Raw genomic sequence first — 18,029 nt, forward strand, 5'->3', positions numbered from 1 at the left:
CTTATCTCTCCTTGCTATTCTTTGGAACTCTGCATTCAGATGCTTATATCTTTCCTTTTCTCCTTTGCTTTTCACTTCTCTTCTTTTCACAGCTATTTGTAAGGCCTCCTCAGACAGCCATTTTGCCTTTTTGCATTTCTTTTTCTTGGGGATGGTCTTGATCCCTGTCTCCTGTACAACGTCATGAACCTCCGTCCATAGTTCATCAGGCATTTTGTCTATCAGGTCTAGGCCCTTAAATTTATTTCTCCCTTCCACTGTATAATCATAAGGGATTTGATTTAGGTCATACCTGAATGGTCTAATGGTGTTCTCCACTTTCTTCAATTTAAGTCTGAATTTGGCAATAAGGAGTTCATGATCTGAGCCAGAGTCAGCTCCCAGTCTTGTGTTTGCTGACTGTATAGAGCTTCTCCATGTTTGGGTGCAAAGAGTATAATCAATCTGATTTCGGTGTCGACCATCTCGTGATGTCTATGTGTAGAGTCTTCTCTTGTGTTGTTGGAAGAAGGTGTTTGCTATGACCAGTGCATTCTCTTGGCAAAACTCTCTTTGCCCTGCTTCATTCTGTACTCCAAGGCCAAATTTGCCTGTTACTCCAGGTGTTTCTTGACTTCCTACTTTTGCATTCCAGTCCCCTATAATGAAAAGGACATCTTTTGGGGGTATTAGTTCTAGAAGGTCTTGTAGGTCTTCATAGAGCCATTCAACTTCAGCTTCTTCAGCATTACTGGTCAGAGCACAGACTTGGATTACCGTGATATTGAATGGTTTGCCTTGGAAACTAATAGAGATCATTCTGTCGTTTTTGAGATTACATCCAAGTACTGCATTTCAGACATCTAATTAAACATAGATGAATTTTTATCTCTGGGCTACAAAATTCAAGGAATATTTATTTGGTAATGGGCAGAACTATTCCAGTAGAACTATTCCAAACCCTAAAAGATGAAGCCATCTGGTATTGCATTAATATATCAGCAAATCTGGAAGACCCAGCAGTGGCCACAGGACTGGAAAAGGTCAACATCCCAATTCCCGAGAAGAATAGTACTAATGAATGTGCTAACCATCAGACAATTGCACTCCCATGCTTGTGAGGTCATGCTTAAAGTCTTGCATGCTAGACTTCAGCATTATGAGAACCAAGAACTTCCAGATGTCCAAGCTGAATTTAGAAAGAAAGAGAAACTAGAGATCAAATTGCCAACAGTCGCTGGATCATAGAGAAAGCAAGGGAATTCCAGAGAAACATCTCTACTTCTGTTTCATCAGCTGTGCCAAAGCCTTTGACTGTGGATCATAATAAACTGGGGAAGCTCTTAAAGAGATGGGAATGCCAGACCATCTTACCTGTCTCCTGAGAAACTTGTATGCAGGTCAAGAAGCAGCAGTTAGAACCCTGAGGGAACAACTGATTGGTTCAAGATTGAGAAAGGAGTACAGCAGGGCTGTCTGCTGTCACCCTGTTTCCTTAATCTATACACACTGAGCACACCATGAGAAACGCTGGGTGGATGAGTCACAAGCTGGAATCAAGATAGGCGGGAGAAGCATCAACAACCTCAGATACGCGGATGATACTACTCTATGGCAGAAAGGGAAGAGGAACTAAAGAACCTCTCGATGAGGGGTAAAGGAGGAGTGTGAAAGAGACGGCTTACAACTAAATATTAAAAAAACTAAGATTATGGCCTCTGGCCCCACTACTTCTTGGCAAACAGAAGGGGAAAAGATGGAAGTAGTGACAGATTGCCTCTTCTTGGGGTCTAAAATCACCACGGATGGTGACTGCAGCCATGAAATCAGAAGATGTTTGCTTCTTGGCAGGAAAGCTATGAAAAACCTAGACAGTGTGTTGAAAAGCAGAGACATTACTCCTCCAACAAAAGTTTGTATAGTCAAGGCTATGGTCTTCCCAGTGGTCACATACAGTTGTGAGAGCTGGACCGTAAAGAAGGCAGAGTGCCGAAGAATTGATGCTTTCAAACTGTGGTGCTGGAGAAGACTCCTGAGAGTTTCTTGGACTGCAAGGAGATCAAACCAGTCAATCTTAAGGGAAATCAACCTTGAATACTTATTGGAAGGACTGATACTGAAGCTGAAACTCCAGTATTTTGGTCATCTGTTGTGAATAGCTGACTTATTGGAAAAGTCCCTGATGCTGGGAAAGATTGAGGCCAGAAGAAGAGGGCATCAGAGGATGAGATGGCTGGATGGCATCACTGATGAAATGAACTTGAACTTGGGCAAACTTCAGGAGATGGTGAGGGACAGGGAGGCCTGGCATGATGCAGTCCATGGGGTCTCAAAGAGTTGGATATGACTGGGTGACTGAACAACAATGGACAGAAAGGCCTTGTCATAGACAAAGGGGAAGGTGGGGAAACATATAAGACCTACTCATGTTCCTTCTTTTTTAAAACTATGTATGTATGTATGTGATTTTTGTGGCATGGGTATTATCTGTATACAGCATCCTTTAAAAATTATTGGGGAAGGAAGGGGGAGCTACAGGGGATGGGAGGAAGAACACAGAGTTGGGTGATGGAGATTCATCCTTGAGATCCCACTTTTAGCCACGGTGTAATTCAGCAGTCACACTGAAAACTTTCAGATATGTTTAAGAAAGGGGGGAAGCAAAGGAAGAGAGGGAGGGAGCCTAGACTCTCAGAATGTGAGGAGTCAACGTTTGTAGTTCCAACTATGTGAACCAGAACTTGGAGCTATTTATAATTTTACAGACACTAATCCAAATTGGCCCTGCTTGCAGGCAATAAAATACAGGCAGTCTCTCAGCTGATGGGCCCAATTCTACCTCTGCTGTGGTTTTGAAATTTTTTACTTGTTTGCAGTAACTGTGATGAACTCTGATGAAGTGATAAATATTTAGTTTGTGGAAATGGTCCAGAAGAAAAAGCTGGTACTAGAATTGAACATGTCTAATAAAGTGTTATTTCTTAGCCAGAAACTGGAGAAAAGCAGGTGCTTTAGGACGTAACATCTGTCATTTGGGGCTTCCCGGGTGGCTGAGTGGGTAAAGAACCTGCCTGCAGTGCAGGAGACTCAGGAGAAATGAGAACCAAACGGGGGAGCGGTTGGCAGGGAAGATCCCCTGCAACCCACTCCAGTATTCTCACCTGAAAAATACCCCATGGACAGAGGAACGTGGTGGGCTACAGTCCACAAGGTCACAAAGAGTTGGACACAACTGACTGACTAAGCACGCACAGCAAAGAGTTCTTACACTCGACACCAAAAGCACAGTCTAGAAAAGAGATAAATAAGACCCCACCGAAATTGAAAACGTTTACCTTCTTAAGAGGATGGGAAAAACATCAACAGGATGAAAAAGCAAACTACAGATTGGGAGAAGATATTTTCAATCAGCATGTCTAATCAAAGGAGTAGTTTCTAGAATTTATTAACAACTGTCAAAATTCAACAACAACAACAAAAAAAACCCTTCAAACAGGGACTTCCCTGGTGATACAGTGGTTGAGAATCTACCTTCCAATGCAGGGGACGAGGTTTCAATCCCTGGTCAGGGAACTAAGATCCCACAGGCAGCCGAGAAACTAAACCCATGAGCCACAATTACTGAGCCTATGCACCACAACTAGAGAAATCCCATGCACCACAACTAAGACCCAACATAGCAAAATAAATAAACAATTTTTAAAAGATTAATATTTTTTAAAAACCCAGGCAGAAAATGGGCAAAAAAAAAATATGAACAGAAATTTTACTGAAGAGGATATAAAGATGGTCAATAAAGACATGAAAAGATGTTCAACATTATTAGCCATTAGGGAAATGCAAAACTGAAACCGCGGTGAGATATCACTAGACACCTAACAGAACGCATAAAAGGAAAACCCTTAATAGTAAAGACGAGGAAAAATTGGGTCAGTCATACCTTGTTGGTGAGAATGAAAAATTGTAGAAGCACTCTAGAAAAGAGATTGAAAGTTTGTTATAAGACTGAACGTGCAATTACCATAAGACTCAGCAATTGCTCTCTTGGGCATTTATCCCAAAGAAATGAAAATTATGTTCATGCAGAAACTTGTTCAGGCATGTTCATGGTAGCTTTATTTGTAATAGCCTGAACCCCAAAACAACCCAAATGTTTTTCAATGGGTAAGTGATTAAGCAAACTATGGCACATCCATTCCATAGAGTACGACTCAGGGATTGAAAAAAGAACAAGCTATTGATACACACAGCAACTTGGATAAATCTCAAGGGAATCATGCTGAGTGAGAAAAAAGCCAACCTCAAAATATTACATACTATGATTCCACTTAATTCCATTCATCTTGAACTGACAGAGTTATTGAAATGGAAGGCAGATTAATGGTTACCAGGGATGATGGAGTTCAAGAGAGAGGGCAAAGGAGTGTGATTTTTATAATCACACTTCAGTTCAGTTCAGTCGCTCAGTCGTGTCCGACTCTTTGCGACTTATGAGGTCATTATCAGGGATCCTTGTGGTCATGAATTTGTTCCATATCTTGACTGGAGGTCAGTACACAAAACTATACCTGTGATAAAATTGCATAAACACCAACAAATGAGTAACAGTGGAGACATCTGAATATCACTGGATCACATCAATGTCAAAAAATGGTTGTACAAGTTTACATTCCCACCAGCATTATACAAGGGTTCCAATTTCTCCACATCCTCACCAACAGTTATTAATGTCAGTCTTTCTTATTATAGCCATTCTAATGATGTGTAGTGGTATCCCACTGTGGCTTCAATGTACATTTCCTTTAATGATGAATGATATTGAGCATTTTTTATTTTCATGTACCTAGCTATTTGTATTTCTACTTTGGTGAAATGTCTATTTAGGCCTTTTACTCATTTTAATTATGATATTTTTTAATTGTAGGCGTTCTTTATCTTTTTTAACTGTAGGAGTTTTCATGTTATTGTTATTTTGCTTCCTTTTCAATAGAGTAAAGTTGATTTATCACACACATGTCTGACAATGGACAAAATGTTGTTTATATGAAACATCATAGATTAAAAATACATAGTATTTATATTTTAATAGGCAATATTTATCCTGGACAGAAGTCCTTCATCAGATATATGATTTGCAAATATTTTCCCACTCTGTGGCTTTTCTTTTCATTTTATAAATGTAGCTTTTGAAGAGCAAATTTTTAAAATTTTGATTAAATCCAATTTATCAAATGTTTCCTTTGTGGATCACATGTCTGGTGTCATATCTATGAAATCTTTGCCTCAGCCCAGATCACAAAAAAATCTTTTAATTTTTTTCTAACAATATTACAATTTTAGCCCTTAATTTAGATCTGTAACCACAATTAATGTCTTTGCAGTATATAAGGTAAGCATCTAAGTTCATTTTTTTGCGTAGGCATATCCAGTTGTTCCAATACCATTTGCTAATAAGACTGTCCTTTCCTTACTGAATTACCTTGGCACCTTTGTTAAAGTTCAATTGATAATAAATATAAGAGTTTATTTGTCTTTTCTTTCTTAGTCCAGTGACCTATGTGTCTACTGTTGTGCCATCCTGTCTTGATTACTGTAGTTTATAGTAAGTTCTTAAACAGGTACTATAAGTCCTACTTTGTTCTTTCTTTTTCTCCAAAAAAATTTTTGGCTATTCTAGGTCCTTTACATTTCTATAATGTTAAGATCAACTTGCTAATTTCTTTGAATTTACACAGGGATTGTATTGACTCTGGATAAATTTAGAGAATATTGCCATCTTAACAATGCCGATCCTTCCAATCCATAAGCATTTATTTAGATCTTTGATTTGTCTAGTATTTGGCAGCTTTCAGCATACATGTCTTATACTTCTTTAGTTAAATTTATTCCTTACATTCTAAGTATTTTATTCTTTTTTGATGCAATTTTGAATGGAATTGTCTCAATTTCATTTTTATATTTTTCATTTCTAGAAAAATAAATTGGCTGTATATATAAATGCAACAAATATTTGTCTATTGCTGTTGTAGCCTAGGACCTTGCTGGAGTCTCCACCATTACTCTTGCAGCATCAGCTTTTTTCACTGCTAGTGTGTGGTGGGTAAGAATGCAACTACTGTTAGAACAGTTTGGTGCCACTGCTTGATACATGCTAAGGCACCAACAGTTTTACCCACTGTCACTTTTGCACCAACAGTGCAAAAGTCAACCGGTAGAAAAGGCAGTCATCTCAGTGTTTTCCTGATCTTGCAAATGCTATGGAAGGTTCTCCTGAACCTTGAAAGGGAATCTCCAGGGCTCCAAGGACAGCACTTACAGAACCACTGATCTAAATGATCTCTAAGCACTTGCCCAAGTCTAAAATGCTGTTGTTTTTCAGATCTAAGATAAATATCATTTACCAAACTTGTAATAACATTTGCTTAAGTGGCTGATTTTCATAAGTCAATATCCTTAGACAATTGCTGCATGTAGAAAAATGTGCCAAGTCTTTTGAGAGAGATTGAAAGGAAATAGAACCTTGGCCCTAAATCTCAAGGAAGTAACACAAGCTTCTCTCAGTACTCAAGTGTCTATGAAAGGAAACCCAGCGTCACCGCAGGCTAATTACATTAGACCCCAAATTTGTATGTTTTCTGTTCTAGGTAGCACTAAAAATAAACAAAATGCTTATAGTGGAAATATAGCATGTGTCAAATACAAAGACTGAGAAGTAAAACTAGGTTAAACTCTTATTCTTGACTCATACAGTTTAATATTGTCTCATTTCTAAATGTCTGGAAAAAAGACAAAGTAGGATCAAACTAATTTTCAAGGTTTTTTTTAATCCTTAATTTTACACTATGATTTATAACAAGCCCTTGACTAGAAGCTTAAAATAGCCATTTACCTACTATTTTTTCCTGCATTTTACAGTATGGTGCTTATTATATTCACTGGGCAAATTTTCCATGTATTTTAACTTCTCCCTGGAGAGGAATAAAATACTATTTATATAGTCAAGGTAAATAAATAGTCTCAGGGCTTCATCTATGGGATTCCATAATATCTGACATCCTTCGTCTTTTGGGGTAGAAAAAGGACAAAAAAAAAGAACTAAAGAAAAAGGCGAAAAGGACTAAAAAGAAAAAGGCAGACAGGACTAAAATATTCATGGTTGGGAAGAATAAAAGAGAAATTGGGAAAACAAAATTAACCATATAAAATTAAGGGAGAGACTTTCCCAGTAGTCCAGAAGTTAAGAATCCATGTTTCCACTACAAGGAGCACAGGCTTGACCCCTGGTCAGGGGACTAGATCCCACATGCTGCATGGTGCAGCCATAAATAGATGAATATATACATATAAATAAATAAAGTGAAGGGAGGGATTGAGGTTAGACTAGGTTATGGATAAATGGAGCTAATGATAGTTTCAGAGAAACCAGTTACAGATTGGCGTGGTTTTTTTGTTGTTGTTGTTGTTAATCATGCAATTTAAGAGCTGGCAGAGAATTTAGAGATAAGAAATATTGGGACAGAACAAGATTATACAGCAGAGGAGGAAGCCAAAGATTTCCGACAGAGCTAGAGCTGGAAGCCAGAATTTCTCCTTCCCTGCAGTATGGTCCATCTTTCCCTCTTCTAATACTCTAGTGGGTGAAGATGCATATCATTCTTAAGGGAAACATCATTATATGACTGGTAGCTCAGACATCTTGAGCATGTCTTCCTAATTCACTTTATACCCCAGCTATTGCAAATTGTGAAGTCTTATTTCCCAATGAATTTTTGTTATTAAGTATTCAAAATCACCTCAACCTTTTTTTACTGTAATACATCAGCTTTAGCATCAACCATATTCTTTGTTCTCCAAAAGACATATATGGTATCATTTTCTTCACACCACCTACCATATCTTAGTTGGGTCATCGTTTCCATCAACACAGGGTAATTGTGAACATGTGACATACTTTACAATGAAGAACTAACCCCAGTTCTTAAGATTTTACACATTACATCATTCAGTATGCTGCATGCTCTGAACTATGCCTTTGGGTTTTGCTTTTTCCTACTTATTACTAACTTCCTGATAAGCTTTTTGGGACTACTACCTAAATCTACATGTAGAAATCTCTGCCGGTTATTTCATTTTGTTTTGTTCTGCTTCATTTTCACCTTCATGTTTAAGTAAGGACTAGTATGCACTGCCATAGAGAGTGCTTAAGACAAACAATAACATTTTTTCAATAAGTTTTGAGTCTTACTATGTGTCCAGGTCAGAGCACTTATTTTCTATAATTAACTATCTTTTCTCCATTCAGGAAAAGTCGGCTTCATTCTTTCCAATGTAAAGCTTCTCTCCATTATGAATTAAATCATAAAGTACTGGCAGTAAACTGTATGATCTTGATATTGAGTACTTCTCACTTTTCTTTTTTAGAGAAGTTTAATTCTTCTCCATCCAATGATCGTTTGGTTTTACGTATACTGAAAAAGTGGAAGTCTGAAGTCTATTGATTCTAGATTGGCATCCTTACAGCAGAGTTATCAAAGAGGGTTATTTCTTTTCATCCCCAGCCTCTGAGAATGAAACTCTTGGGTGACTGAGATTCTTGGAGATACTAAGCCCATATCTTGGGTGAACCATCTTTCCTCTAATGAAATAACCTTCCTGGGTTTGGAATTTGGTTTTAAAAGTATTTTTTCCTCTTTTTTATTCTCTCCTTCACCTGGTTATTAACATCTATGTATTTCATATTCTAAAAAGTGAAGACCTCAGCCAAAACCAAAACACTGAATATTGAATAGTTAAATAGATGGATAGCAGGTAGTAGCAACAACTTCAAGTTTTTAATCTAAGTGCAGAGTAGCTGGAGCAGTTCCTCAAAATCTATGTCTTACAGGAACTCCCAGTTACAATCTTCGATGAGTCAGGCCCTGTTCTAAGGGGCTCTGCCTGGATTCATTTCATACCCACGTCAACCATATATGGCATAGGTTCTCTTTCATCTCTGGTTTTCACAGAGAAACCTTCTAGTGCATGAGTCACATAGGTCCAAGGCCTTCATCTGCTGAGATCCTACAGGATGCTGCTTGCAGCTTCCTTAGGGACCATCGCATCTGTTCATCTTCTGGATAGACAACTCCTGGTCAGTGGGGCCCCTTGTGCCCGTGGGGTCTGCCTCCACCCTGCCCCTGGTAACCTGGATGACCCTCCTTCACAATCTCACTGGAAAAAGCAGACACAAAGCAGAGACTGATAAAGATAGGCTGTGCAAATAGCTCCCATTGCCAGATACTTCTGCTAAGCACTTTCTCTGGATGGTCTCTTCTGTCACCCATTGTAAACCTGCAAGGTAGCTGCCGTCACCGTTTCCGTTTCCTAGAGGAGGACGCTGAGAAGCAGTGAGGTTGACCAGCATGCCAAGGTCACGTGATCTGGAACATAGCAGAGCTGGGATTTGGTCCAACCCAGGAAGCTGAGCTTCAGAGCCCACACTTTATAACGCTGAGCCACTTGCTCTCATTCAAAGGAGTGCTTCTCCGTTCCCCCTTACCCCCAACCCCCGGCCCTCATCACAGAGAGCAGCCAGCACCAGAGTCGGGAACATTTATGGAGTTTCTGCTCTGCATCTATCATGCTCTCCAAATTCTAGGGCTGGCCAGGAGGTTTGAGAACCCTGACAAAGGAAAAATTGTAGGAGTAGGGCAGAAGCCATTGGTTTTGCTTTATTGGTTTGATTTGATTTCATTTGACTTCTGTGAAAATTCTGCCTCAATCCTGAAGCAATTAAAGCCTCGAGGAAGAGCAAAATTCATTCTCAGTCACGCAAAGTGACTTATTTTATTACAATCAATTTGAGATTTGCAACAGCCCAAAAACAAGTTCTCATGAAAGGCCTGGGCATCACGGGCTTTATTACCATGCCAGTCTGTAGTGTCAGAAGATGTAGAACATCTTTACTGCAGCTTTGATGATGTACCGACTTCTAGAATACCTCCCAGCCGCACTCCCAGAAAGGAAAATCCTCAGAACCCCACTTTTTAAAGTCTATACCTGGTTCACCATGTCCAGCTTCAACTGACCTGCGTCATCCATGTCGAGGGGAAGAAAACATTTTATTTACTTTGAGGTTTCCAGCTATTACAAACTGTACTCATAAATCCTTCACTCCTCCCTAGGATGGGTGGAGTGGGATGAAGGGAAGGAGGAGAAGCCGTCAGCCTCCCTGGATGGGCTGGAAGGGAAATTAGCACAAAGAAAAAGGCACCCCTGGTTTTACTTATCCCATTAATAAGATGTCATGACAATAACAAAGATAATGTCCAAATAGTGGCGTTAACATCTGAAATGGATTTTAAAAAGGGGGATAAATTCATTTATATTATCCTTTTCTTCATGGTCATGAATAGTTGGTATGTTTCAGTTTATAACTACAAACTACAGCCGTTCAGAATAACTAACATCTGTGCAGTGTACATTCAGTGTGTGAAGTTCTGGCCCTCCGGATGATTCTGATGGCAGCCAAAGCTTGAGAACAAGTACACTAAAGCAGTACAGCAGTGAGTCTCCACCTTGGCTCTACACTGGAACCACCTGGAAGCTTTAAAAACTCCTGGACCCGGAGGAGAGAAGGCGGCGAGTAAGATGGAAGAGGAGGACGACACTAAGGGTTGGGGCTAGGGTTGGGGTGACCTACCAAGGACTCAGAGTCGTGAGTCAGACAGTGCCGCTTGGCCACTTGGGGTAAAGCCAATGCCAGCAATAACAGTTTATCATGTTCATTAATTCATTATTCTGGGATGTCAAAACACAAATGAGAACTCCTGACCACCCACACTCAAGTGCATGTCTACATCACATAAAAGCAAGTTCCATTTGGAAAAAAAAAAAGGAAAACTGCTGGCCTTGTGTCCCAACTCAAGAGACTATGGGGCTTCCCCAGTGGCTCAGCGGTAAAGAATTTACCTGCAATGCAGGAGACGCAAGTTCAATCCCTGGAGAAGGGCTCAGCAACCCACTCCAGTATTCTTGCCTGGAGAATCCCATGGACAGAGGAGCCTGAAGGGTTACAGCCCGTGGGGTCGCAAAGAGTCGGGCATGACTGAAGTGACTGAACACACCAGAGATTCTGATTTCATTGGCCCAGGACAGGATTTTCAACCTAAGCGCTATAGACATTTTGGGCTAGATAATTGTTCACTGGAGTGCCTGGCCTGTGCGTTGGATGTTTAGTGGTATCCTTGGCCTCTGCCCCCCAGATGTTAATAGACTCCCAACCAGTTGTAAAAACCAAAAATGTCACAAGATGTTGCCAGATGTCCCCTGAAGGACAAAATCACCCCAGGATGAAGAGCAGTTGTCTAAGGGCATAGCCTGGACACTGGGATTTTTAAAAGCTCCTTTAGTCATTCTGATGTACAGCCAAGACTAAGAACCATTCATCAGGAGGGATCGTATTAATAAGTAGCTTTGTATGTGCAATGATGAATAATAGAACAATAAAATTGTGTGTAAAGTAGAAGTAAATCAACTTGTTTGGAAGACTCAGGCAGTCTGCCCATAAGTAAAGGACAAGAGCTTTAGGGCATAAATTTCACAGCGTGCATTTGGCGCCTTACATTTTTGCTTACTTTCTGGTTGTCAGGTATGTTCCAGAAAACTGACATAAACAGGTACACTGCATTTGTCTAAAAGGTCACAATCACATAGAAATTGCTTTGTACTAAATATAGTAGTGGCTGGACAGCCTGCTTTGGGACCTACTCATTCTAAAAACAGGGTGCTTATCAGTGGATCATGTGGTACAGGTAGTTAGGTAAATCTGTGTCAATGGGTTAAAATAAAATGCAGCCTGTCAATTGCTTTTTTGATGTATTTCTAATGCAGGCATTGTATTTCAAGTGGGTATACCTTATGGAAGATATTAAGTATTCATAGGGCACTTATAAAGGGAAAAAGTTACTTCTCTGGAAATAGAGGAAAATAGAAAAAAATCTATTGCATTTATTTTTTAAACTTTTTATTTTATATTAGAGTATAGCCAGCTAGCTATGTCATGATAGTTTTAGGTGGACAGCAAAGGGACTCAGCCTTTGGCTCATTTACGTGAATATACGTGTATCCATTCTCCTCCAGACTCCCCTCCCACCCAGGCTGCCACAAAACATTGAGCAGAGTTCCCTGTGCCATACAGTAGGTCCTTGCTGGTTATCCATTTTAAATATAGCAGTGTGTACATGTCGATCCCAAACTCCCTAACTATCCCTTCCCCCATCCTTCCTCTGTGGTCGTTTTCTAGTCTGTGAGTCTCTTTCTGTTTTGTAAATAAATTCGTTTGTATCATTTCTTTCTAGATTTGGCACATAAGGGATGTCATATGATAGTTCTTCTCTATCTCACTTCTTTCACTCGGTACGACAATCTCTAGTTCCATCCATGTTGTGCAGCCTGTCAATTTCATAATGTTGATTTTGACACCATCCAAATCAGCCACACAAATACAGAACTTCTACACTAATTGTGCTGTTTAGTAGTGCTGTAATTTTCAGGTGGAGATCAGGACTTTAACTACTTTTTTGACTGAAGAAAATTCCCTTGTACTTGAACCACAGCAGGGGTCCTCAAACGAAATCCATACTCAGCAGCTTGCCCTCTGCTGCCTCAGTTGCCCTGGACTGTTCCTCTGCAGTCCGCTTGAGTACTCGATTGGACCACAGGACAGGCGTCATCTCCGGTGCTGCCCTGTGCCTCTCATACAGTTGGACAGTCTCAGCACAAAGGGAGGGGTCCCCACGCAGAATTTGGCAGCTCCTCTCCGCTTTGGACTTTTCAACAGAGCTCTAATCTCCCACCTCCTCCAACAACTAGATGAACCGGTGCATTGTTTGTTTCCACATAAAGATGGAAATACTACTTACGGATACTGTTAAACAGCTTTTAAATAGTAAACTATAAGATGATTGTATTTTCTGAAGAAAACTGGTACTATCAGATTTCAAAATGTGAAAGTATTATACTGAATTAGTGAATTGAAATCATTCATTGGTTCAACACTTACAGGGTACTAGGTACCATGTGATGCTCTTGGAAGTTATAAATATGAGAGTTACATAAAAGCACAGACCCTTTTATGGCAAAAATAAGCTATGACTGCTCCAAGGTGCCAGATTAACCCTTGAACCAATCAGACTTGTTAGTTTGTCAGACTGGTTTGGTTGCTCTTTCATTAAATTGTTAATAACTTGTTAATGGTAATGAAATCAACTAGTTCTTTTACCATGGTCTGTTTGTGCTAAGCAGTTCTTTATCTTTTCCTATTCTAGTCTAAATTGTTTTCCTCAACATGCTTTTAAAAATCAAAACCTTTTAATTAGGTAATAGAACCAGTTCTCAGAAATCTGCTCTAGGAAAAAAAGATCATAAAAGACTGCTGAAAGGTATTATTTCCATATGTTCTCACTTTTTTTTAAATGGCATATGCTTTTATGTACAGAGGGAGTTTTCTGGAAGAAAACACACTTTATAATTAACTGTGATTGCCTTTGGGCAGGGAATTTAGAGGTCTTGAATAGAAGGGCAACTTCCTTTTCATTATGTAAGTTTTTATACAGCTTAACTTTTGCAATTTTAAATGCTGTATTTTCCATTTTTATATGCTAGTAAATAACAGAAAGTGTGCATTTCCAGTAGCCTTTCTTAAGCTCCAAAATGACTCCTAAATAAGAGAAAAATAGGTGGGCTACACTCTATGTCTCTTTGCCTTCCTTTTGTGTATGTTTTCTTTCTTGGTCTGAAAGGAGTCTTTGAGTCTAAAATTACTCCAACATTGGTTCCATGAAAGAGGTTAACAGGCGGTTCCTACTTGAGATTGAGTAGGTAAGATCATGGCAACCCACTCCAGGATTCTTGCCTGGAGAATCCCATGGACAGAGGAGCCTGGTGGGCTACAGTCCACTGGGTTGCAAAGAGTCGGACACGACTGAAGCAACTCAGCACAGCACGGTACAGTTAAAAAAGGCCTGCTTAAGAAAGCCGCTTTAACCGGAAAGAGAAGTTGCCTGCAGGCAGGGACCTAAATTCCTGTGGCAGCATTAGAGTAGTCACTGTCCATACATCCCTGGAGAGTAAAGTGAGGATATACATCAGGGATGTCTACACTGTGATTGGACCTAAAATTTTTTTCCAGTGATTTCTTTCATTCACCTCTGTGTATAATTCCCAAGAAGAATCAGTGCTGGCAAAGAAAAAAAAAACAGAACAAAAATAACCAAACACCCATTTGTGTCAAAGAAAAACAGTTCTGTGATCTTGTTTAGTGCCCATCAATGGTGGCTCAGCGGTAAAGATTCCACCTGCAATGTGGGAGATTCGGGTTCAATCCCTGGGAGGGGAAGATCCCCTGGAGAAGGAAATGGCACCCCACTCCAGGATTCTTGCCTGGGAAATCCCATGGACAGAGGAGCCTGGTGGGCTATAGTCCATGGAATCACAGAAGAGTCGAACACAACTTAGCGACTAAACAATAACAGTTGCGCGATATCTTTCTCTTGAGCTCTTCCTTTACTCCTAGCCCTAATTAAGGGTTTAAGTAAGCATTGTTGCTGTCTCTTGTTGTTGTGGAGCTCAGTCGTGTCCGACTCTTCACAGCCGTATGGACTGTAGCCCTCCAGGCTATTCAGCCCATAGAATTCTCCAGGCAAGAGTACTGGAGTGGGTATCCATTCCCTTCTCCTGGGGAATCTTCCCAACCCAGGGATCAAACCCAACTCTCCTATGTCTCCTGCACTGGCGCGCAGATTCTTTACCATCAGCCCCACCTGGGAAGCCCAAAATCTTTTTCAGTGGAGATTGGAAGAGCCTGAGACCATGCCCTATAGGGTTTTCCAGATCATTTTCCTTAACGCTTGTTACTTAGACTTTCACAGGATTTCAGAGTCTCCCTTGTTAAAGCCAGAAACATCCTTTTCTCTTGTTATTGGATGTATGAATTGGAAAATTTGTTCACATGGATTTCAGGATCCTCTGTCTCCAGGAGTGAACCAGCCATCCAACCATAACAGTTCAACTGTTTCAAACCTTATCCTATAACAATCCCTACATGTTTAAATTACATCTCTCTAGTCTTTAGTGGAGAATTACTGTTGGGGAACAAAATACTAAACTCTCATTCTATACAAAGTAATTTTCAGGTCTTCTTTTTAGGGGGTGATTCATCCCAGAAATAATGTTTTGTGTCTTTACTTGCATCAGGCATTAATAACTAGCAGTCAGCAATGGTATAATTATTTTTTAGCTTTGTGAGAACTGAAAGTGTTTAGGGAAGTGTTTCTATGAAGAGTCTACTGGTTGTCCTTGGACAAGAGTTTGTATGGAAATTCTAAGAAGACACCAAGCAAAACCAGTAAGAATGAGAAGGGAAAGATACCTGAGACAGGACTGGATTGAAGGAAACGCCTTTCAGAAAACAATACCAAAAAAAAAGGGAAGTATGTTTAAAAGTCATACAGGGTCTTAGTCATAAAAAATATAATTATAGAGAGCCCTGTGTTATTAAATCTTCAAAATGCATAAGTTCTGATTTTGTGTTTCTGGGGTAAAAGTTTCCCAACCTCTTTCCATGGATTCATGTTAATGACCACACCAGCCATGAAATTAATTCTCAACATTTCAGACATGGTAGAACAACATTGGAAGGTCAACTCAGAGTTAGTATGGCAATGGGTGCTTTGAAAAAAGAGAAAATTTTGTCAAGTTAGCATGGTATTATTTCCTACTGAGTAGAGTAAGTTTAAGTTCTGAGTCACTAAGCAAATATTAGGAAGGAAATCAATGCCATTTTTACTCTTGAAAAGGCATCATATATTCAATTGGGACTTCCTCCCTCCATTTACATAGCTGCACTGTTATTTAAGCCCATGCTCCTAGTATAATACCCAAGTAGATGAATACCAGCCACTCACAGAAGACTTGCGTTCTTGCTACTTATCACAGCTACTGGAGGGTCATCACCCTCTCCTTAGAATTTCAAAAATTTCAAATTGTCAACATGGAAGAATAGACATTCCTGCAAATGCTACAAACAGGTCACAGTAACCACATTTTCCTGTGTGATAAAGAGAAATCTGAGCCTAAACAAAGATAGGTCACTGGTGTCATACCTGCTAAAGCAAGGCAGCCTGTTAAGCACAGAGGAAAGGGTGAGTTTCAAGTCATTTTAGGTGTTAACCAGCTGGCAAAATCCTAAACCACTTCATTTTCCCAGTATTCTCCATAACATCTTATTCAGAGCTTTGGCTGCTTATCAGGAGTTAATATAATCTCCCAATGCCACTGGTTGAAAATGACTCATTTAACTCATAACTTTGTAAGAACTGATGAAAGAAGACTTCCTGCTTCTTGGTTAAACTGTCATCCAAACCCGCAACTTTTGCTCCTCTGAAAAGTAGGCCACGTGACCACTTCCTATAAGATCAAAGATTTATCTCTTGTTATTATCTTTATCATTCTCCACATCTTTCAGGGTTAAAAAAACTTGCTGAAGCATTAAAATATGAAAAGATAATGACGATAATAATCTCCTGTTATCCCTCTAACTGAAAAGCATCATGAAGATAAAATTCAGAAGTTCAGAAGTGTGATTAGAAATGTGTCCAAATATCCCATGCTGGCTCTGCCATTTATCTTACCATGCTCTTTCCTTTTCTCAGCTGCTGGCCGGGCGCTGGCCTTTTGAACAAAATGACTTTGGCGTTTTCCTCTGCAAGTTGTTCCCCTTTCTGCAGAAGTCCTCAGTGGGGATCACCGTCCTTAATCTCTGCGCGCTAAGCGTTGACAGGTAACGTGGCTCTTGCTCCTCACTCTTTTGTTGGGTTTAGAAAAGTGTCTTTCTCAGAAAGAAGAGAACTCAAGCAGTTTTGAGAGCTGATGCCCAGGACAGTGGTCCATTGGTTCCCAGGAATTAAACTATTATCAATCTTGCTGTACTGTTCAGAATTACTTTCCGCAGTTGCTGATTACTAGCCGTCTTTGGTTTAGGCAAACTTGCAGCTACAGCATTTCGCCAACTCTATCCATCTGACATCCTTATGGCAATGAGCTATCAGGGAAGCCCAAGGAATATGTTAGATGGAATGAACTTTGAAAAAGGAAATTCTAGAACATCCAAACTCTATATTTTCAGTGGTAGATTTCTCACTGGAAAAAAAGAAGATATGGCTCAATTATATTTCTAAAGCTTGACTCCGTGAACTGAGTAATGAGAACTCAGAATTATATTCTAATCTATGCTTGAAAGGCTTCCTAAAAAGAGGACAATAGAACTGCCCTTTCATCCAGCTCTGAAAAACCCATCAAGTGTCTCAAAGTCTTTCCAGAATTCTTCTCAAACATGGATGTCAAGACTTCTTTAAAGAGGTCCTTCTAAATTCCATGAATTTCTGGAAGGTATGTTATATATCTTCTAATTTTCATAGAAGGAATTATAAAAAAATGAAATTAGGAACTCTATGGTGCTCTTTCGGAGAAGGCAATGGCACCTCACTCCAGTACTCTTGCCTGGAAAATCCCATGGACGGAGGAGCCTGGTAGGCTACAGTCCATGGGGTCGCTAAGAGTCGGACACGACTGAGCGACTTCACTTTCACTTTTCACTCTCATGCATTGGAGAAGGAAATGGCAACCCACTCCAGTATTCTTGCCTGGAGAATCCTAGGGACGGCGGAGCCTGGTGAGCTGCCGTCTATGGGGTCGCACAGAGTCGGACACGACTGAAGCGACTTAGCATAGCATAGCATAGCATGGTGCTCTTTTATATTGAATATAATCCTTTGAGGGCTTCCCGGGTAGCTCTAGTGGTAAAGAACCCGCCTGCCAGTGCAGGAGACACAAGAGATACAGGTTCAATCCCTGGAGCAGGAAGATCCCCTGGAGGAGGGCATGGCAACCCACTCCAATATTCTTGCCTGGAGAATCCCATGGGCAGAGGAGTCTGGCGAGCTATGGTCCATAGGGTCACAAAGAGTTGGACACGACGGAAGCAACTTAGCATGCATGCATAATCCTTAGCA

At 40.1% G+C, this 18,029-nt stretch overlaps 1 protein-coding gene across 3 annotated transcripts in view; it reads left to right on the top strand.

The window, feature by feature from the left end:
• EDNRA (endothelin receptor type A) overlaps window positions 1-18,029 on the top strand; it is a 77,289-nt gene that overhangs the window by 23,219 nt on the left and 36,041 nt on the right. For all 3 annotated transcript variants that reach the window (XM_081544282.1, XM_081544281.1, XM_081544283.1), the window contains exon 3: window positions 16,671-16,798. In XM_081544282.1, coding sequence (XP_081400408.1) covers window positions 16,671-16,798 — 128 coding nt within the window. The remainder of the gene's footprint in view (window positions 1-16,670; window positions 16,799-18,029) is intronic.

Source organism: Giraffa tippelskirchi, chromosome 11 (assembly GCF_054371585.1).
Source record: "Giraffa tippelskirchi isolate mGirTip1 chromosome 11, T2T-mGirTip1v1.2.pri, whole genome shotgun sequence".
NCBI classification, from domain to species: domain Eukaryota; kingdom Metazoa; phylum Chordata; class Mammalia; order Artiodactyla; family Giraffidae; genus Giraffa; species Giraffa tippelskirchi.